This window comes from Taudactylus pleione, unplaced genomic scaffold (genome assembly GCF_031769625.1).
Source record: "Taudactylus pleione unplaced genomic scaffold, aTauple2 ptg000064l, whole genome shotgun sequence".
NCBI classification, from domain to species: domain Eukaryota; kingdom Metazoa; phylum Chordata; class Amphibia; order Anura; family Myobatrachidae; genus Taudactylus; species Taudactylus pleione.
The window spans coordinates 19,218,978-19,242,608 of record NW_028284466.1 but is presented as its reverse complement, the minus strand read 5'-3'; the positions used below and the strand labels follow the sequence as shown (position 1 = coordinate 19,242,608).

Here is a 23,631-nt window from a genome sequence, read left to right as displayed (position 1 = left end):
CCAGTCCAGTGTCTTGGTACAAGTAAGCACAGCTACTTTTATTTTGCAGTGCAAAATAAAACCTAAAAATAAATCCTGTTCTATCTGGCACTAATTATACATAAATCTCCCTCTCTAAGGGTGGGAAGACCTAATGTACAACTCACACAAAACAGCATTTACATATAGCCATAGCACTCTCTCTCAACAGGTCTTTCAGCCTGTTCCCCAGGTAGTGAGAGACTGCCTAGAAAAACTGACACACCTTTTAGCAGTCTCTCACAGGTGGTTTGGCAATCAAGGCTGCTCATTACCACTACCACAAATAAGTTAAGAACATGGGACACATACCTCCCATCAACAACTTCCCCAGTGTTTTCAACACACACATTAAACTGTAAGCTCCAGAGGCAGAGAATTATGTGTATGGCTGGTAACTATTACGCAGTGCTGCGTGATATGTTGGCTATATATATATATATAGAAAAAAAAAGTCAATAATTAAAGTACTGCCAGTTATACTGGAACGATAGAGACAAAGGATATTAAAAGTCACTGGACTCCCCTGTGAATATTGTCTTGGAAGTTTGTAGTCATGGATACCATTATAATCTAATGGAACAGCTAAATTATGTAAGGAAAAATATAAAAGAAGCTACAGATGTGTTCTTAAACTCTAGTCGAGGTAAATAGCCCCTCTCTGCATCCCAGGTCCTGGGGTGACTCGGCCGCACCAAGCATCGTTTTCGCTCAAAATGTGTCTCATATTCACATAAATAAAACAACTGGAAGAGACAAACCTTTATTGGCAGCTTACACTGATCAATCTCTGTGCAACAGAGTCTGAATCTGTATACGAAATGATATGGTGCAGCAGCCACAGATTTTTCTCACACCAAGTACCATTGCGCTTCATCTGCGACTAGTATATTTTGAGCGGTGTTTCGCTGCACCTGTGATGTGAATAAGACCCAAAATGTAAAGAAAATTATGCGCTGCACCTCTCGGGAGTAGCTCAGTCGTGCCAAGCGTCTTGCATCGTATGGCATATAGACGCTAGATTTATAAGGACACATCTGTAATGTAATGATAACCTCCAATAAACTAAGTTTATGCTTTACATTTCATCCTTAAGAAATGGCCATTTTGTAATATCTACACCAGGGGTGGGGAACGTCTGGCCCGCAGGCCGTATAAGCCCCGCAAAATCATTTGGTCTGGCCCTGCCAAGGCAACCGCAGGTGTGACTTGAAAATCAATAAAGCCATGAGCTTTTTTTCTGCTAGCCTCAACTGGCTGGCAGGGTGCCTAGAATGGCACCCTGCAGCCAGAATCTATGCAGCAGTAATCAGAAGGGAATCTAATGTTTAAAGCGCGCTCTAATAATCGCTGATCTCCAGTGATGAGGGGGGGCTGCTGTACTAGTGAGGCACCACGACACCTCTACATTTGATAAAATAAACCAAACTTAACAATTAATAACCAGACAGCGCTCGCCCTCTCATTCTAAGTGTCACTGATTGACGTACTAATAAATATGGAATATAGAATAATAATTAATAATATATAAAAATAGGTAGTGTTCTCATATATCCACCGGTTCACTGTATCATCTAATAAAAACCAATGGACCAACAGTATTTTAGTTAAGATGTTGCTTAAAAATAGTCAAATCACCGGACACGTGTATGAAAGCAAAACAAATTAATGTATTTATTAAAAAATCAGTAAGAGATTCTTAATATAAAAATGTTGCTCATTTGCAGCAAAAATAGATAAGGTAAATGATAAATAAAACAACAAACAACCTCCTATTGATAAACCACAAATATCAGTAAAATACGTTCAAACCACTATACCCTAACAGGTTTAGAAATATCTAACAATAAAGACGGTACATCTAAGACACGGGGTAGGGTGGGCACACGAGGTAAGGAAGTGTGACTTGCAGGGTAGGGTAGAACTGAAATTATGTCCTGAACGGATCAAAGTTAATCAATGCCTCTAGATAACTTGTTCCAAGGTCCTAGCAGTCCTTGTAAAGAGTTGCTAAATTGTTGCTCCTTCTTACTTACGGCTCCTGGTGGCATGAACTGTTTGACATCAGAGCTGTGTTGGAGCGATTGGAGTTTTGATCCCTGTGGTGCTCACTGTTCATCTCCTTAATGCTGGGTTTGTGGTGCCGAGGTCAGCTCCTGTCCAGATACGGATCTCTGTGCTGGGGAGCGGGTCCTACTTCTCAACCTGTCGGCGCTGGTCAGATGGCAGTGACGCTTCAGACTGTCACACTGCTGCCCTTACAGCTCCCCTGAGCATCCTCAGGATGCTCCGGTTGCTGTAATCACCAGCGATTGTGGCCCCACCCACTCTGATTGATGTCACGTGGAGGGGGCATGGCCTACACCAGGTACGCAATTTATTTAATAAATATCAAAACGGCACTTGGCAGAAAAAAAATTGTTCCCTTCCCCTGATCTACACGTTTCCAGCAAGAGCATATCAAAGGTCAGTTTATTAATTATTGTATTTGAACTGTGAGATGGACCAGAATACTTACTAGTGTTTCTGCTTGGTTGTTTTAGCGGGGCAAAACGCACCCTGTCCTTCAGTAACGCCCCGCTAAAACAGCATGCCCTGTGCCTTCCCCACCTGCGGGCCACAGTGTCCAGTGGGTGGCAACAGCTCCGGGGACCGATCTCCGCCGGGTGAATTGATGCCGTGTGCCTGCAAATGGCATCTTTTCACCGTGAGGGGAGAGCTTGGGGAAAGCCCAGGACACAACCCCTCCCCACACCCCCTTTTGGGAACGAGCATACCTATGGTGCGCAGATACTCCCTGTCCTCAGCCTCAGTGCCCTGTCCGCAGTCTAGCGGGAACACTACTTATGGTCCGAATACAATGGGCCAGAATACTTACGGTCCGAATACAAAAATATATAACCCCCACTTATGTTAAAGGGAGAAAATGAAGAAAATAATTATAATCACATTTGTGTGCACTGTAAAAATACTGAGCCAAATATACCTTTGCCTAAACCAAATTTATATACTTTCAATAAATTCATAGGAAACAACTGGATGCTGCCTCTGAAATATTAACAGGTGGCACCTTTCATTCAGATTCATGTTCGTACACAAGTGGTGGGACCCAGTAGTTGTGATCTATGGCTACATTTTTGGTGGCAAAACATGATACAATGTTCAGCCTACATCTACAGTTTGTAAATCAATCAGACTAGCTATAATTTTATAGAATGTACTTGATAAATGATAGCTGAAAGCAGATTAGTTGCTATGGAAAATACCTCTAGTTGTCCTCTTAAGAAGGTTTGATACATTCCCTCCCCCCAGCAGCTCCCAGGGAATATCATGTACCCAAGCTACATGGAGACTGTAAACCCGTCATGCCACTGTCATTTTTGAGGCTGACAGTATCAGCACATAGGTGTTTCTAGTAAACATTAGAAAGACTTATAATAAGATTACAATTCAAGATGAATGTAACACATAAAGGGGCTGGTACAGAGTTTAACAAACGTCTGCACTGCTCTGCGCATACTCATAAAATGTGAGATTACAGAGTTGAACACATTCTGAACAGATCTATACCTACGATTGGTATCTTTTCCACAGAGTATATGGTACGTGCAAATACAAGCAGATATATTGTTCATTCTAGCACCCTGCACCAGTCACAACACATGCAGTTCCTCTTTCCTGAAAAACTTTTGCCATCAGCGCTAACAATAATATACTGCAAATCTATGTGTGTGCAACAAATAAAACCAAGGGGATTTTTATCATGATTTGATCAAAGCATTTAAGCCTGCAGCCCATCGTCAAGGGCCCCCTTCTTTTTCTGCACTAGCATATATGCCCAGCACACCATTACATAGCAGTTAAAAGTACACACCTCATAGATACAGAGGGACACATCTATACAGGGGCTGGCTGTTAGTCACACCCAACTAGGCCTTTTATAGCCTTAATTGAAAGGGAACATTTGGAATCAAAACAGATAAGAAATATGCCCGCGCTCGGTTTTGCCCATATCATGCATAGTACCATGTATGATATGGGTAAAACCGATCGTAAGCATATTTCTTTTCAGTTCCTCTTTCCTGACTGGAGTGTCTTAACCCGTGCAGTTCCTCTTTCCTGCCAGGGGTGTCGCTCTCTGCTCTGGTGCTTCTAGCACACTCAGCTGATGCAAGAAATTGCTGAGATACAGAACTGAGTGTGCCAGAAGCAACAGAGCAGAGAGCCACACCCCAGGCAGGAAAGAGAAAGGTGCAGGGTGCTAGAATGAATACTACAGATGAGGAATCTGTATGATGAGGAATCTACAGATGAGACAATCTGTATATACTGCCCGTGCAGAGGCATGTGTGACGTAATGTTTCTGTACACTTTACTTTGAGTAAAGGAAACCGTATAATTCCAACTCTGCATCAGCCCCAGAGTGCAGAAGTATTTTTTCCAAATAGCGAAACGAGCATACCTTTACGTTGCTACGCAAAATAAGCTATAATAGACAAAACCATGCAAGCATCAGAAACCCCACAGCACTACCTACTGCAATATCCTGACACATGAATATTGAATTTAGAGACTCTTTGTTAACACAAATTGTAAGTTCAGTCAACTATACTCTTACCAAGTATTATAAACACTGGTGACACATAAAATGTAAGGGCATAACAAATTGTAAATAAAACATTATCTGTTATTTTAATACAGTGTAACCAGTTACTACACCTGTTCACCTGCTGGGTGACCTGCAAACTGTTAACTGTGTGGGGTCCTGAGGACAGAGTTTGAGAACCACTGATCTAGGACATTAGCTGCTGTAATTTGGAACCACTTTCTGATAAAAGAGATTACTATATGGGTGGAGTGGACTCTGTTGCAGATCTCAAAAATAGTTTTCACTGCCATAAGCTGGGTACACATGGTACGATGTGCACACAGCAATGCGATCAAGGATAACACAGCCGACATATCGGACGGTGCCCACACACGGGGCGAACCGGTGACCACTCCCCCAATCCCCCCCCCCACATAGACCAGCATGGGATTGTTAGTCAATTTGACAGATCTCTTGTGCATGCAGAAAAATCTGGAGGAGTGACGAACGACACCATGGGAGTGCACGGCGGATGATATGCCAACACACGGAACGATATAGTTGCGATATTGTTCCAATCCATTGGATCGGCAGCTATATCACTCCATGTGTGGGGGGGCCTTTAAACGTGAAAAATAGTGTTAAGAGTGACATTGCATTGGTCTGAACTGATGAGCAAAACAAATTCAATATTAAAACAGAATACTTACTTTTTGGACTAGATTTGCTAAGCAGTGGCTTACACAGGCAGCCATTTGTAGGCGGGTTTGACCCCGAAATTTAAAGTGTCACTAATATTAAATGCAAAACCAGGCGAGTTTTCCATTTAATATTTGTGTCACTGTTAATTTCAATCAAACTAAATAAAACAATTAACAAAGCAAAGATCTGGTATTTTTTGTTAAATCATAAAAACAATGCATCCTAAATTTGTGATAAATTTGTTACTTTTCAAAAAATCTAGGCCATAGTTTCCTTTATCAAAGAACTTCCAACATATCTTCAAGGATCTTTAATGGGGACAAAAGCAACAGCTACAAAACAGATAGGCATTACACAACATACACTTGTCAATAGGGTAATACCAGATAAAAAAAAAAAAAAAAACACCTAGAAGTTTGTAGTCTTAGCTTTGAGTTAGCTAAAAATTTAATATTTTAACCACAGGATAGAGAAATGTCAACGAAAATAGTTTCCCTTTAATATCCGATAACATCCCATAAAGTTTTATTACATTTGGTCAAAATAGGCTAGTTTGATTAGAGAGAAACTATACATGCAAAGCTAGTCTAATCAATATCCCAAGTTACTGTAGGTCATGCATTGTAACACTCGCAGTAAATGGACAGATACCAGGTGATGTTTCAGATATTAAGTCCTATTAGTGAAGATTAACACTATGAAAACATTTACCTCCTAAATCAAGACACCAAACTTTCAAGCATGTTGTTGACCCAATAATATCAGAACTGTGTACAGCTCAAATACAATAATGATGTGCAATATAGGGAATACGATTTCCTGTAGAAAAAATGCTTTTAGTAAACTGGCATTCCTCACAACCTACCATGAAATCATCTTCGCCTTTCACCCTCAAAAACTAGAGAATAAATGAAAAATATAAAAAAGAATAGTTTATTATCCATTACAGGGTTTTAGAACAATATAGGGATGGGGACGAGAAAGGTCAGAAAGACTGGACTACTACAGTAACTACTTACCTCAACTTCATCACTTTCGTTTATATCCTTATTATAACCTGAAGGTGGCGGAAACCTTACATCTTGGAATGGTATCTGTCTCTCTGGTTGCCAGCTGCAAAAACACAAGTCCATTATAATCTTCCATTGTATTTCATTGCAATATTATGCATAGTAACTGGGCTTTGAAAAATAATCTTAATACAAAAAGTATTGGGTTCAATAGATGAATCACAATTACTACAGCATGTCAAACGCGATCGCATTTCACATGAGGCGTCACATGCAGTTTTTTTTTTTTTTTTTTAAACACTAGTAGGTAAACAGCCTAAATAAGATTTCTCGAGCTTTAATTCTAGTGTTCTTCCAGTTTACTGTGCTACAAAACTGGGTACGGTAGTTGTGTTTTTAATAAATTGGCTGATTATTTAGAGTATATATAAAAACTTGTATAAACCACCACACGTGACCCTTCAATGCCCCTCGACCTCCCCACATGGACATAATGGACATCAGATTTTGCCACATGCCCATACCTGCCTCCAATTCCTATTATGCCACACCCTCGTTTGCCACACAGTATGACCCAAATACATTGTATGCCACACAGTATGACCCAAATACATTGTACTTGGGTCATACTGTGTGACATACTATGTATTTGGGTCATACTGTGCAACATACCTAGTATGCCACACAGTATGACCACATTCATACACATGTGGGATGATGAGTAGGGGGTTAGGGGCACGCAGTACTGAGGGCAGTATTTATCTCCTCCTTCCTGCTGGGAGCTCAGCATGAGCTGCAGCCTCAGCTTGTCCTTCGGCACCTGTGTGTAGAGCTTCCAGCTCCCTTCTGGTCTGGGCAGTGTCCACCTCTGGCTTTCTGTGTGTGGAGAGCTGGCTCAAGGAGTGAGGGATGCAGCGCAGGCAGTTGGAGGGTCCTGGCAGCAACAACGCTGATGCTGCAGCCAGGAGGGTCATAGGGTGGCTGACAGGGAAGGGGTGCAGAGCCCGAGGAGGAGGATGCAGAGGCGCTGCTGAAGAGCTGTTGGATTTATATAGAGAGGCATGCTGGCGGGCAGTGAGAGAGGAATATACTGCAGGCGGCATTACAATTGACTGGGGAGACAATGCAAGGGATAATTGGCTGCGGAGCGGGCACCCAGCACAGTGAACACAGCTAGATCATAGCACGTCCTGTGGGATGGACCTGCTCATTAACTAAAAGTGGGTCCTGCCTCCCTGGATAATCTGGTTGCCAGGTAGAAAAATCTGGTGTAAAATATAATATAATTATATATATATATATATATATTTCACACACATATATACACGTACGTCACTTTGAGGTACCCAGATTAAAAGAGCCCGTAAATCACTTGGTGATCATATTCCTAATGCTAAGTGCATTAGAACGACGGACGTCCTATCTGACAATTGGTTAAGTGCATACACACTTACCATTCGTCGGCCCGATGTGTCGTGATTGACTTCACAACATGTGCTCATCCAGATCAGCTGTCAATCACCGGCGGCCTCTGCTGACAGCCAACATGATATGTCTGTGAATGACGTTGTCCACAGACATATTGCTGGTACACAGCCATGCCCATGATATATCGGCCAATCAACAGCTGATATGTCGGCTAGTGTGTACCCAGCATCACACAAGTTTGTACTTATTGCAAACATGCTGCAGTCTTTTGATACAGCGTTGCTTTGAGTCACAAACAGCAGCAGCACATCATCACCAAATTGGCTTCACAAATATACTTTAGGTAACACTGCAGATACCTTAATGTGGCCCTTGCACTGAATTGTATTTTAGCTTAAAGCATATTTGGAAATAATAGGTTTATATGTTTTTGAAGTGGCAAAGCGGATTTAGAATACCAAATACACAGTAATAACTAATGCTGGGTACACACCTATGCAATTATCAGTTGAGTGGTGCATGCAGAAAGATTAGTTGTTTTCAAACACCACAGCAACGGTATGATCAGGAGGGCTAATATAGCTCAATGTGTGTACATGGTGCACACTGATCTGATAATTGCTACAAGCTTTTATCTGATCTGCAAAGTGTGTACCCAGCTTACAGTCACAATATAGAGGTACCATTACACTGTTACGAGTATTTAAATCAAATATGGGATATCCAAAAAATAATTATATTAATACACAAGTGATAATATGTATGGCCAATTTGGTAATTTTAAACCAGATGAGCCCCACTGCATGGGAGAGCCAAAATGGCCAAAAATCTGAACAAAATAAAATCAGGACTAAAAGGTGCATACACACACAACGATGTTATTAACCAACGATTTTAATGAACGATTTTCGGTCGGATTATCCCTTGAAAAAGTGAATGAAAATCGTTCACTAAAAATCGTTGGTTACTAAATTACTGAACGATTTTCACGAACGATGAACATTTTTTTAATCACGCATACAGTGAATGGAAATCATTCATCATTTATCCTGTACAACATGAACGATTTTCTGAACGAAATTCGTTTGTAGGACAGTCAGAATGGACGATGAACTACAAACGTGAACGCACATGAACGATCATTCACCTTAAAAAGTTGAACGATTTTACAAACGATTTAACGCTAACGACGTCGTTATAGTTAAATCGTTCAAAAAAAAAAAAAAAAAATCGATGTGTGTACGCACCTTACCAAATACAGGCAGATGAAAAAAAATCTGCTGGTGTGTTCAACCATCAGTTAACTGCACCAATTGGTCACTCTGTGATCCTGTTGCTCAGCCTAAAGCTGGGTACACACTACCTGATGAGTGTACCCAGCGACAGCACAATACATAGCACTGTTCAAATACACTGCACGATGCAGTGCACGACGGCACAATGTGTCGTTTCATGCTGCATTTAGTAGCATGGCGTCATTGCATTGTCACATCTGCTGTGCAGGACATCAGATGGGACAATGTGATGAACGACCCGCGGGCATGCGTGATCAGGCGTACACATTATGCGATCTGCACAATACATCATTCAGATTGGTGTTGGAGCGATATATACTGCAAGAGGTCACAAAGTGTGTACCCAGCTTAAGCCCTGAGCAATCAGAACCATCTAACTTGGTCACCAATGTGTGTCCAAGGTAGACATCTATTTGCCACAGGCCAATCACACAAAACTACTGGTGTTCAGACACACAAACATATGAAAAAACATTCACGTATGAGTAAGGGAATCCTTTTAGTAACATTATAGGATAACTTAACAACAATTCATTGGTTTTTATTACTAAATAAGGTATAGCACTGATATATATATATATTTTTTTTAAGCTCAAACATGTCCTGAAGTTATGTAATAAAACTGAAAATATGCTTGGTAATGAAATGCATAAATGCACATGAAAGTTAGAAATTTTACGTAAGGATAAAAACATGATGCAATTCTAATTCTGGCATTGATTACCATGAAACCGGGTACTTACTTATTCTCAAAAGTAACAGTTATGGAATCCTCATGGACATCTTTTACAAATGCCTATAAGAGAAGGAAATTAAGTCTAAAGAATTATTTGGCTAAAATAGGTCCATTAAGAAAAAAATAGATTGTAGCATTCACAAAACACATGAAACAAATTGTAATGTGAAACTACCACTAAAATCTAAAATACAGAATACACCCAACAGAAAAAGTTATTCATGTACAGTACGTGCATGTAAATGTTACCATAAGAGTATAGTAATAAACATGTTCAACACTACAGCTTATTTATCAGCCAATGTAGGCTATACAAATTTGCCAGCAGTATTTTCCAGTAGGCTTACTGATAGAGTTAAATGTACCTCCTCCATAACACACACACACACAGTCAGGTGCATAAATATTGGGACATTGACAGAATTTTCAGATTTTGGCCTCTATTCACCACCACAATGGTTTTGATATGAAACAAACAAGATGTGCTTTGACTGCAGACTTTCAGATTTAATTGGAGGGTAATTACATCCAAATCGGGTGAACGGTGTAGGAATTACAACTGCTTCAATATGTGCCTCCCACTTTTTAAGGGGCCAAAAGTAATGGGACTATCAACTCTAAAGCTATTTCATGGACAGGTGTGGGCTATTCCCTCGTTATTTCATTATCAATTAAGCAGGTAAAAGGTCTGGAGTTGATTTTAGGTGTGACATTTGCATTTGGAATCAGTTGCTGTCAACTCTCAATATGAGATCCAAAGAGCTGTCACTATCAGTGAAGCAAGTCATCATTAGGCTGAAAAATCAAAACAAACCCATCAGAGAGATAGCAAAAACATTAGGTGTGGCCAAATCAACTGTTTGGAACATTCTTAAAAAGAAAGAACGCACCGGAGAGTTCAGCAACACCAAAAGACCCGGAAGACCACGGAAAACAACTGTGGTGGATGACAAAATAATTATTTCCCTGGTGAAGAAAAACCCTTTCACAACAGTTGGCCAAATCAAGGACACTCTCCAGGAGGTAGATGTATATGTGTCAAAGTCAACAATCAAGAGAAGACTTCACAAGAGTGAATATAGAGGGTTCACCACAAGATGTAAACAATTGGTGAGCCTTCAAAACAGGAAGACCAGATTAGAGTTTGCCAAACAACATCTAAAAAGCCATTACAGTTCTAGAACAACATCCTATTGACAGATGAGACAAAGATCAACTTGTACCAGAGTGATGGGAAGAGAAGAGAAGGAAAGGAACTGCTCATGATCCAAAACATACCACCTCATCAGTGAAGCATGGTGGTGGTAGTGTCATGGCGTGGGCATGTATGGCTGCCAATGGTTCCCTTGTATTTATTGATGATGTGACTGCAATTGGCAATGGCCAAGTCAATCCCCTGACCTGAATCCGATTGAGCATGCATTTCACTTGATGAAGACAAAACTGAAGGGAAAATGCCCCAAGAACAAGCAAGAACTGAATACATTTGCAGTAGAGGCCTGGCAGAGCATCACCAGGGATGAAACCCAGCGTCTGGTGATGTCTATGCGTTCCAGACTTCAGGCTGTAATTGCCTGCAAAGGATTTGCAACAAAGTATTAAAAAGTGAAAGTTAGATTTAGGATTGTTTAGTTTGTCCCATTACTGTTGGCCCCTTAAAAAGTGGGAGGCACATATAGAAACTGTTGTAATTCCTACACCGTTCACCTGATTTGGATGTAATTACCCTCAAATTAAATCTGAAAGTCTGCAGTTAAATCACATCTTGTTTGTTTCATTTCAAAGCCATTGTGGTGGTGAATAGAGGACAAAATATGAAAATTCTGTCAATGTCCCAATATTTATGGACCTGACTGTGATAGATATATATATATATATATATATATATTTATATTTATATTTATTGGCGGAATCCCTACACCTCCCGACCACCGGGATACCGAATGTAAGTAGCGGGATGGGGGTCGGTGAGGGGTTAAGGGTAGGCACTAAGGGGAGGGCTAGGCACTAAGGAGGGAGTATTAGGTTGTGGGGGAAGGGAGGGGTGTTAGGGTTAGGCACCAAAGAGGGAGAGTTAGGGTAGGGAGATTGTTAACATACCGAACAACAAGTGTCTGTATGTTAGCCCTGTCAGGATGCCAATGTTGGGATTCTGACAGCCTACATACATACATAAAGCTGTGGCCAAAAGATTTGAGAGTGACACAAGTATTGGTTTTCACAAAGATTGCTGCTTCAGTGTTTTTAGACCTTTTTGTCAGATGTTATTATGGTATACTTAAGTAATATTACAATCATTTCATAAGTGTCAAAGACTTTTATTGACAATTACATTAAGTTTATGCAGAGTCAATATCTGCAGTGTTGACCCTTCTTTTTCAAGACCTCTGCAATTCGCCCTGGCATGCTGTCTATCAACTTCTGGGCCCCATACTGACTGATGGCCGCCCATTCTTGCCTAATCACTGCTTGGAGTATGACAGATTTTGTGGAATTTTGTTTGTCCACCCGCCTCTTGAGGATTGACCACAAGTTCTCAATGGGATTAAGGTCTGGGGAGTTTCCTGGCCATGGACCCAAAATTTTGATGTTTTGTTCCCTGTACCAAATAGTTATTACTTTTGCATCACGGCAAGGTGCTCCATCATGCTGGAAAAGGTATTGTTTGTCACCAAACTGTTCTTGGATGGTTGGGTTGCTCTTGGAGGTTGTTTTGGTACCATTCATTATTCATGGTTATGTTCTTAGGCAAAATTGTGAGTGAACCTACTCCCTTGGCTGAGAAGCAAATGAATGGTCTCCGGATGCTTTACTTAGTGACCACATTTGCCTTATGGCAAGGTGCTCCATCATGCTGGAAACAGGGTTGTCTTAACAGCAGTGTGGGCCCTGGGCAAAGCAATGCACTGGGGCCCCTACCCACCCATTCACAGGACAAAAAAATTAAATGGTCAATAAAATTAAACCCTCCTGCATGCCCAGCAGACCTCCCACACATGCAGAGACACTCTGTCTGACTGGTCTGAAGCCGGCGGATGAAGTGAAACTGGGACTGAGGTCAGAATACAGAGCACCAGCGGCAGGCTTATAAAAATATCACAAATTTACTAACTGACTGCGGCTGCAGGGGGGCGGGTTGGCGGGCCCCTAGTGCAACTTTCCAGCAAGCCCAATGGAAGAGATGGCCCTGGCTGGAAAAGGCATTTTGTCACCAAAGAAGTTGCTCTTGGAGGATGTTTTGGTACCATTCTTTATTCATGGCTGTGTTCTTAGGCAAAATTGTGAGTGAACCTACTCCCTTGGGTGAGAAGCAACCCCGCACATGAATGGCCTCAGGATGCTGCAAATATTGACTCTCTGCATAAACTTAATGTAATTGTCAATAAAAGCCTTTGACACTTATGAAATGCTTGTAATTTTACAGTATACCCTAGTAACATCTGACAAAAAGGTCTAAATCCACTGAAGCAGCAAACTTTGTGAAAACCAATACTTATGTCATTCTCAAAACTTTTGGCCACGGCTGTATGTGCACACACACACACACAATGACTGACTCTTTGGCAGAAATTTACTAAACTGTTTTGCTAAGCTTCAGGTTTTGGTGTTTTACCTGGCTGTTTAGTAAGCCACCAAATTACTAGAGGCAAAGCTACTACAAAAGCAAGTTTTAGAAACTGCCGCAGACTGATTTTTAGAATAGGAAAGATCCAAAAGTTGCAGTTTGGGAAACCATCATAACCAGACAAATAAATGAGTAGCTTCTGACAGATGAGATAGCTCAAAAGGCATGTGGTTTGATGTACAGTATTTGATCAATCAGAAAGTAAGTATACACATTACACATACAAGGGCCATCATGTATTAATTAAGGAGGCAGATAAGATTAATAATCTTAATAAGGACATTTACGTACACATTCAAGTATGTGAACTGTTTCTATACCACTTTTTTTTTTCTGGTGTCCAAGTCTTAAATACTTTTGTTGGTAGAAAATATAAACCATAAACTATTTCACTACAGTAAACCTTCTGGAATTTTTAAAAACTCTGCCTGATGCACAGGAATCGGAGTTTAGACTGGTCATAAAAGCAAAGGGGAAACCATGTATCACTCAAAAACACTAAGTTTCTGCATAATTTTATGTATTGTGCCTGTGTACTAAAAGCACAATACAGGAGATTTCACAGAAATTTCCGGCAAAGTGCTAATTAGCACTTCTGATCGCAGTCCCGATTACTGTTAATGGGGACAACGATTTGCAGTGATCGTGGTGAGCGAAAAAATTAGTGGGTCCCAGGGACCCCTCACTTTAAAAACTCGGGGTCCTATTCCTCTTTTTCTGGGTCCCATCACATATTATGGTACAAAGCTGGGGAAAGATAGCAGTTGGGGTATAGCAGCTGGGCAGGCTGGGGGGCAAGGGTAGGGTTAGGTTAGGAGTAGGGAAGTGGTAATGGTAGATAGAAGCTTTGGCAGTACTGGGGGGAGGGGGTATGGATAGATAGTAGCTGGGGCAAGCAGGTGCTTAGGGACAGGCAGTACTGGGGGTAGGCTCTAAGGCACTGCAGGCACAGGTGACACACACATTAACACATCCCTACTATACAGGGTCACAGTCATAAGCCTAACCGTCTCTCCGGACACAGATGCAAGGCAGGGGAGTGTAGGCAGGCATGGGGTGTCATGGTGGTTCGCTACCCATACACATCATGGGGCAGAGACAGAGGGCAGCACTTACCTTTGGCGGAGGAGGAGGGTGGCTGCACAGCACTGGGTGAGTCGGAACAGTCTCTGCAGCGGCCACTGAGGTCAGCGCGGAGGATGCAGAGGCACCGCAGGAGACCGACCTGAGCTGGAGGAAAGAGACCAGCTGATCGACGCGCTGCGCTGGCGGGCTCAGAGAGGAGGAGGAAGACACTGCAGGCTGCGACTGGCTGAAGAGACAAAGCCAGTGATTGGCTGGGGAAACAGGTAGCGAGTGATTGGCTGGAGGCGCTGCTGCTGCTTCTTCTTCCGGGGAGTGGGCGGAGCCTGGCAGTCCTGGTGACTGGCTGGTCGGAGCTGCCTAGAGATTAGGGGAGTTGCGGGGACTAAATCAGGAAACTCCTCCGGTGGCTATTGGTTGTGAGGACGCTGGCGACGATTGGCTGCAGACAGCGCATCCTGCGGGACCCACTTAGTTTTAAAAATTGGGTCCCCAACAGCCTGTAGCGCGTAAATATGCGCTATAGCACGTAATTTGAGAAACCCGATTTGTCTCCTATGTACTAAACTCCAAAAAGCAAAGCTACTGTGAGCCTATGGGGGCTCTAGGGGCAGGAGAGAGATCTTTCGATCTCTCTCTCGCAGACCCTGGCCAGTCCCGAAAACTGACACTGTGCGCATGTGTGAAAGACTTCTCCTAAATGCCGGGGATAGAACTTGTGGGTACAGCGGTTACCGCAACAGCTGTCCCTACGAGTTACCCTTGGTACATAGCCAGGATATTTTCATTAAAAACGGATGAATACATAATAATCGGGGCAGTGCATAGACCCCCTAATTAGAGAGGTTCAGCCAACACCAGAACAGTGGCCCACGATACAGCATTGCTTACCACAAATATGAGCTGCATGGAAGTGTAGGAGGAAACCTTTCCTACGAATTTAACAAAAAGTCAAAGTTCAAAAAGGTATACAAACAATTTACATGAGGCAGAAATCTTATGGATACTGTGCTGTAGACTGATGAAACAAAACGTGAACTTTTTCACCACAACCACTTTGCCCATGGGTTTGTGATTGTGCAGCAGGACGTGGAATGGAAAATACTGTCCGTGTGGATAAAATAATTTATACAACTTATATGAACAAACCCTACAAGCTAGGTTGGATACTTTTGACAAGACATTATTTCAAAACATACCTTAAAATCAATCATCAAGTACTTACAGGAATTAAAATATTAAGGTTTGAGAGTGACCGTCACAGTGTCAATACCTGAGCATTATTCAAAATACATGGGAAGATTTCAAATATACAGACCTAATAATATTGCTACAAGGTACAGTAGGGAAAAAAAACCTCAAGTAAGAAAAGAAAAAAAAAAGAAAACCTTTAACTTAAGCTGTTTGGAAGCTGTGATTTTTACTAAAGGCAGTGTTTCAAAGTACTGACTAATACCCCTTTTACACAGACTTAAAAATTCCGGATTGAACGTGAACATGCATCAACCCAAGATTTTTGTCAGGGTAAACTGATCAACCCGGTCCAGTGACCCAGGGATCCGACCCGGCTGGCTTGCAGGGTTGAGCACGGGTCGTTCCCATGTCAGCCTCCAGTGTAAAAGTCGTGACCTGTGTTGTGCCGCATGCCGGCCGATTGGCCGGATTCAGTGGTGCTTGGAGATTACATCATCTCCAAGAGTCCACTGCAGGGCCTACCAGAACGGAGCAGCGCACCCCATCCACCCTCCGGACTGCTGCGGAGTAAGGTAAGAGGGCCGCAGAGGGGGAGGGAGGGTAAGAAGCGCTGCTCACCTGCACCAGATAGCCAGGTCAGTGCTGACCCGGCTCCGATGTAAACGGTACCGCGGTGTAAAAGTGGGTCTGTCCCGGGTCGGAAACGTGTTCCATACCCCTAGTCAGACCTGGGACTTTGGTGTAAAAGGGGTATGACAGGGTGCTGAAACTATTGCACGTCACAATCACTGTGGTATTTTTACTCTACTAAAATCAGCAAATAAATAGTAGCCATGTTAAATTCTCCTTGCGTCGGTGTAACTTTCACTGTGACTATGGTTGCGAAGCCTTCGCTTACAACTGTGGGCCTGATTCAGAGTTGGGAATAGAGAGAGATGTCTCTCTTAACTGATCATCTTGGTGAAACCATGCTGCACTGCAGGTGGGGCAGATTTAAAATGTGCAAAGAGATTTAGATTTGGGAGCGAAATGTCCAAACTGACATCTAAATTGTAGAGTAATAATAAAGCTGTGCAGTATTTGTGGGCTACATGTAAAAGCAGCCAGTATTTACCCTACATGCAAAAAAAATACAAATTTGTATTTACACCCTTGCATTGCAACATGGTTTGTCCAGGTACACAGTTAAGTGCTATCTCGCTCTCTATTCCCAACTCTGAATCAGGCCCTGTGTGTATTATCAGGTTTAACATTATTTAATTTCCATAAAGCATCTTTGCATTTTTGGTTTGGCTGTAATCTAAAATACAGAGAACATGAAACAGCAGTCACTGAATGTGGTATATAGTCTATTTTTTTTTTTCCTTTAGTATCATAGTGGTAAACTAATCAATATTGCCTGTGGAATGTATAATAAATTTTAGCTCGCATGAATTATATGTACAAATATGGTAATTCCCACTTATACTGACAATGCACAATACATTAAAAAAAATATGGTTTATGAATCATATAGGAAGAGAGTCAGATAGGTGATAAATTCTGTGTAGTGCCTATTAACGCAATTGTATAATACTGTCCATCAAAGTTGGTTGGGACCGCACTGCAATAGAGCACTATAGGAGTTAAGGGCCCCATACATCTAACGAAAGATTTTCTGATCGGATATGCTGACCAGCGGCTATCGATGTTCGCCAATCCGTCGGAGTATCGCTGAAATTCTACATGTTAAGAGTCACCGGATTGTAAATCACAATCATATTTTGATGAGGATTGGCAAATCAGTGAAAACCAACATTTCACTGATCCACTGACCCAGACATATGTGAATTGCCAAATTGCGACAAACAGATGCTACATTTAACCAATTTGCATAGAATGGTCAAGAAACAACTTTTATTATAGATGATCCAGGCTATTCTGAAACTGTCCAACAAACTTTTTATTTGGCCTCGACTCTAAGCCTGTACCAAATTTAGTAACCACTCATCCACTAACTTAAGCTTCTATTTTGCTTTACCTGAAAACTGGTAGTCATTGCCAAATGTTAGGACTTAGCAGTTTGGTAAGGGAAATTTGCAGAACGGATAGACAGTTCTTGAGATATGATACAAATAAAGTCTTCATTCTAGCACCCTGCACCTGTCACAACCTGTGCAATTCCTCTTTCTTGCCTGGGGTGTCGCCATCTGCTCTGGTGCTTCTAGCACACAAACTGCTGAAACCGAGCAGTTAGTTGAATCAGTGTGATAGAAACACCAGAGCACCAGGCAGGAAAGTGGAACTGCACAGGTTGTGACAGGTGCAGCTTGCTAGAATGAAGACTACAATTATATTATAAAGCAATAAAGATGTGCACAGTATTACAACCTGTCACCTGTGGTAAGGATGCACTGGTGACTGCACTTACCGGGATGTACCCTCACAATATGCAATCACCAATAACAACCACTGCTTACACTTGCAAGCCCTATGCCCCCCTCCCATACTAACCAATATCCTACAGTTTATTCAAGTCTATGTTAGTGTACCCCATGCAGCCGAGCGATTAATAAGATAACAACACAGGAATATCTTATTTCATGTAAATTAACAGCCATTCACAGCAACTGCCTGCACTCAATTAAAATTAGTTAATATCACCACTATGGGGGAGATGTATTAAGTCTCCAAAAAAGTGGAAAAGTTACCCATAACAACCAAAGTCTAGCTAACATATAATCAAGCAGATTCTATAAAGTAATAGGTAGAAGCTGATTTGCTATGAGCAATGTCAAAGCCGGATAATTGCCTGAGACAAGATCGGTTTAAAATTAGATCGGGCGACGCCATTTTGCGAATGGCAATGAGACGCCATTTTGCGACTGGCCGTCCAGCGCCATTTTAGTGAAACTCGCCATTATAAGTACATACGGCGATGCTATTATCTAGCGTTGTGCGTTTCCCACGCAATAGAAAGAAGTTAAAAAGTACTCACCATGTAAATACAGACAGTCATTAAAACATATAAAATGATTATCCCTGCAAAACACGTACCATGGTGTACTCCACAAAACACATAGTCGCACAACGCTAACTAGCGTCTTTTCCCAATTCCCCAATACTTACACACTGCACACTTACATAAAAGGTTCCCTAGCATTAAAGTGTAATATCCAAGGTTTATGCAGTAATTATTAATGTTGCGTAATAAAGGTTATTTGATATCTAAGGTTTAGTACATGGTAAGCAGACAGTGTTTGGTGTTGTACTGATCCACTGTGTCTCCACAGATTTCCGGTATCATCGGTGAGAAGATCGCAACATGCGTCTGCAAACTATGGACTATAGAGAGTTAAAACATTAAAATGTACTCTGTAATGTTAGCAGCTTAGATTAGCATGCAGTGGGAAAAAGGTCAAAGGGTTGTTAGAGGCTGTTTGTGTCCATGCGAATTGACCTATGAACTATCCTGTAACAGAAGCACATTTAAGAAGAACCAATGAAATCATGTCAAACTTGTCTATTGTATTGCCTATCCCTGTAAGAGTATATATGTGCGCTCTCTGACCCCATACTTGAGTCTTCTTGCTGTGCTGTTGACGGAGGTTTCTAATGCTGATGCCGGTATCTGGGCCCAGAGCGCGTGCGTATATAACAACTGTACCTTGGGTCTGTATGATTTATTTGCACTAATTGTCTTTAGATCACAGCGTGTAACCATCTGTTTTTATATTGAATAATAACTTTTTGTGCTTTGGAACCACATTCAAAGTCTGAAAGCATTTATTTACTGTGCGACTCATTACACAAAATAGCGACAATTTTAGAAGGTATATGCAGTATTTTAGAAGGTATAGACAGGATTGCATAGAGGTTTTAATTAGGTATCCATAGCAACTTTTCTGGTCTTTAGTAGACTTGACATATTTCCCCACCCTATTTTCCAACTAGCTATCTAGCTATTTGTTTGTGTTCGCAAAAGCTGCAAGTTACAAGAAGGAAGATATTTCTGTATTACAGCACAAATGGTTTGCTTGGCCATCATGCCCTCTGCACCAGGTGCCAATATGCATATCTTTTTAACAACATGACTACTAGTATTTGGCCAGGCATGATCCAAATATAATGAACTGTAAAATAATGCCAACAATAAGTTATGTAACCATATAAATATACAATACAGCAGGTAGAATGATCCTATACAGGTCTCAGAGGTTCAATGTGATTTCTAATTTTGTTATTTTCAGCAAAGGGTATACTACTCCCTAAAAACACAAGTGTCAAATTGATACAAAACAAATTACTTTTAATATTAATTTATTTATTTGTTAAGTTTCTTATATAGCGCAGCATATTCCGTTGCGCTTTACAAGTGGAACATTAACAGAATAAAACTGAGTAATAACAGAAAGATATATAGGTAGGAAGGCCCTGCTCGCAAGCTTACAGTCTATAGGATTTATATCATGACATAAATAAGTAGATGGTGCTCACCTAATGCATATTGGTCACAATGCAATGGATATTAAAACAAACAACCCTAAATGATGTAGTGAAAGACAGTGGTTACAGGGTTAATGATAAAAGTATTGTGGTTATTGTTATAAATGGAAATCAAAGTAATTCTATATGAATGTTTTCTGTGTCGCTTTTTCTTTATATCAAGGAACTTGTATGATTTTTAAAATATCCAATAGGAATCATACTCTTTTTAGATCATCAAGGTGCCCAGTTCATTAGAGAGAAATAGTATAAACACAGATATTCAGTGTCATAATGTAACAGTTCATCCTTTACTAAACAGCACCATCACCATTTCATTCAAAATTAATTAATTCAGGATGTGCCCTCACATTCATATGTTGGCAGATAAAAGTAAAATTCCAGAGGGTCTCTGTATCATGCCCTGCCCAGTATGGAGATGACAGGATATATGTGGACATCCTAGAAGGGGGAGGGTTACTCATCACAGGTGATAGTGAGATTGGAGGTGACAGGGAAGGCTGCAGCTGGGTAAGAAGGATAGGGATCAGGGATGCCAGGCGGGAGAGGATAGGGATCAGGGATGCCAGGAGGCAGCTCAGTGAGGATAGGGATCAGAGATGCCAGGCGGTAGAGGTTAGGGATCAGGGATGCCAGGCGGCAGGTGGAGGAGAGCACGGCTGCCGGCCTGTGCAGACACGGGAAGGACAGTATGAATGGTGGGAGGGGAAGTTTGCAAGTCATTATCCGCAGACATAGGCCCTCAGCCAGGGCCTGTCGCCAGACACTTTCCGGCGAGGACACGCTGCCCCCGGGGGATCACAGGCCTCACCTTGTAGAAGGCTCCATTGGAACCCCGCACCTCCACCACCAGCTCCTCCATGTTGCTCGGCGCGATGCCCTGGTCACTGGCGGCGGATAAGGCGGTCCCTCCAGGCCTCGGTCTCCCCTGTCAGTGGTTGGAGCGTAGCATGAGGCCCGCCGGCCGTCCCCTCTCCGCCTCCTCCTCCCGGGAAATGAAACCGAAACGGGCCCCCGTCTGGCAAAGGATTCCCCTCACCCGCCTCGAATGTAAACATTAAAACGCGATCACGTGACGGAGGCCGCGGCTGCGAGCACGCCCATACACATCCAGCGGGCGCAGCCTAACTTGGCGGCAGCCCTTCGCGCCGTGACGTCACTGTTGACGGACAGCAGCAGGAACAAATCAACACGTCGCGTTTCTCGACTAGGCCAATCGCTGTGCAGACTCTTTGCAGTTATATATTTATTTAGCTGTACTATGTCGGACTTTCCTGTGCTGACGTCACTGAAGGGGAGGGCGAGTTCTGCCGAGGTTGCCATGGAGGTGAAGGAGCAGACAGGGGTGTGGTTGAGGAGCGCGTCTGGCGGCGGGAGATGAGTAACGCGAGGGATGGGGTCGGGAATATCCTGCCTTCCCTCCGAGTCCACCACTGTAATGTTGCTGTATGATGACTTATGTACCAATCTGTGTCATCGGCTCAATGCCATAGCAATCAGTGCTTGGATCGGATTCCCATCTTGTGTGATGTCCATACTTGCCCATAGCAACCAATCAACTTATTGCTGTCATTTTAGTACATTCTGTAAAATTATAGCTGGAATTTGGTTTCTGTGAGCAACGCCTCAACTTGTCCTCTTTAGAAGACTTGGTACATCTCCCCACTAGTAGTGTAGTTAGGTGGTTTAGGGATTGCAATTGCAGGTGTACCATCAATGGTCTGCATTAATGGCATGAAACCATCAATTGATTCACCTGTTGATTGACATCCCTGTTCTGTGACATGCCGGGTAGCTGACCAATCGTGTTGGAGTGCAAAGAATAAAAGAAACCCAGCTGGGCTCTCTGCCATTGATTGTGGACTCGGAAAACCCTTGGATCACCACAATCAATGGCAAAACTGTGTGGACCATCGAGGGCAAACCACCAATAATCATTAACCATCGATGGCCATCCCTAGTCAATTTAGCAGCTGTAAAACAAAAGCCAGATGGATAGCTGTCTGTTTGACACTAAAGCTAGGTACACACTAGCGATGTGTACTCGCGGGTAAAGATTGAGCGGTATAATGGTCGACGGAACAATCCCTCGTTCCGTACCTCATTACCTGCAACGGCGCAGCACACAATTTCACGCGGTTGGCCGTGCAGTACGGCCATCTGGATAATATCGCATGCGACTGTGGGAATGCGCAGATCGTCCGTACACACTGGATGATCCGGTCATTTAGTGTTCAGATTCGGTCGGAAACGACTTATCAGGCCGACATCGTCCGAGTGTGTACCCAGCTATAACATGCATTGTGATTACTGGCCATGTGCTTAGTGAGCTGACTGCATGTGGAAGCTTTCATCTAAGGCATGGATGGGGAACCTTTTTTCTGCCGAGGGCCATTTTGATATATATAATATTATTCGTGGACCTGGTGCAAACTACGCCCCCTCCATGTGACGTCACATGGGGCGAGGCCACAATCGCCGGTGATTACAGCAATGCCTGGAGCATCCTGAGGATGCTCCGGGGAGCTGTAGGCAGCGGTTTGACCATCTGAAGCATTCTAAGGACACTCCAGGCGGCACTGCTGCATTGATTCTAGCTGCAGGGTGCTATTCTAGGCACCTTGCTAGCCAGATGAGGCTAGCAGAAAACAGTTCCGAGGGCCAGGCCAAATGATTCCGTCGGCCTTATACGGCCCCTGGGCCTGAGGTTCCCCATCCCTGATCTAAGGGAACACAATATTAATCATAGACCTGTCAATAGTCTGCTGCAAAATTAAATTCAATTGAAGCCAAACTGGGCAAAAGTGACCTGTGGCACACTGCACTTGACTAACATAATTCTGTATAGGTGTATGGAATGCAAAGTGCGTAGACAGAACATTAGAATACCATGCTTCTACAGTAAAATATACACTTGACATGCATGGTTTTGCAAAAAAAGACACATTGCATACCTCCCAACATTACCAGATACAGATTTGAGATATCTTGCATGCTCCTTCAGCATCCGCAAGACCATGCCCCCTTGTGCATGACGTTTTGGTAGTGTGACCGCATGTCACAGCCCGTTTTCTCACCACCCTGGGGGCTTGCCCAGCTCTCCGGCAGTTCCAAACACAGGGGTATTTTTACTAAGCAGTGTTAGGAGACAGAGTGAAAAGAGATAAGGTGCCAGCCAATCAGCTCCCAACTGTCATTTTTCAAACACAGCCTGTGAGATGGCAGTTAGGAGCTGATTGGCTGGCACCTTATCACTTTTCACTCTGACTCCTAACACTGCTTCGTAAATAGACCCCACAGTGTGGATGCCGTACGTATGCCCACGTCATTCATTCTCCACTGTTTTGTACAGCAGAGCACCATTAGGTGAAAACCATCAATGGTTTTGCCATCGATGGAACAGTGCATGCACAAATGGCAGGAGCTATGCAAAGCAGAGAGAATGGAACTTCCGTCATCGGACGTCC

General features: G+C 42.5%; 1 protein-coding gene across 1 annotated transcript; it reads right to left on the bottom strand.

Moving 5' to 3' along the window:
- Positions 1-6,086: 6,086 nt before the first annotated feature.
- LOC148534808 (fragile X messenger ribonucleoprotein 1-like) lies at positions 6,087-21,331 on the bottom strand. The gene is made up of 4 exons (XM_088465735.1): positions 20,976-21,331; positions 9,785-9,837; positions 6,328-6,421; positions 6,087-6,206 (listed from the first exon to the last, which is right to left on the bottom strand). The coding sequence occupies exons 1-4, from the start codon at positions 21,024-21,026 to the stop codon at positions 6,087-6,089; spliced, it is 318 nt and encodes a 105-aa protein (XP_088321861.1). The 5' UTR covers positions 21,027-21,331.
- Positions 21,332-23,631: the final 2,300 nt, after the last annotated feature.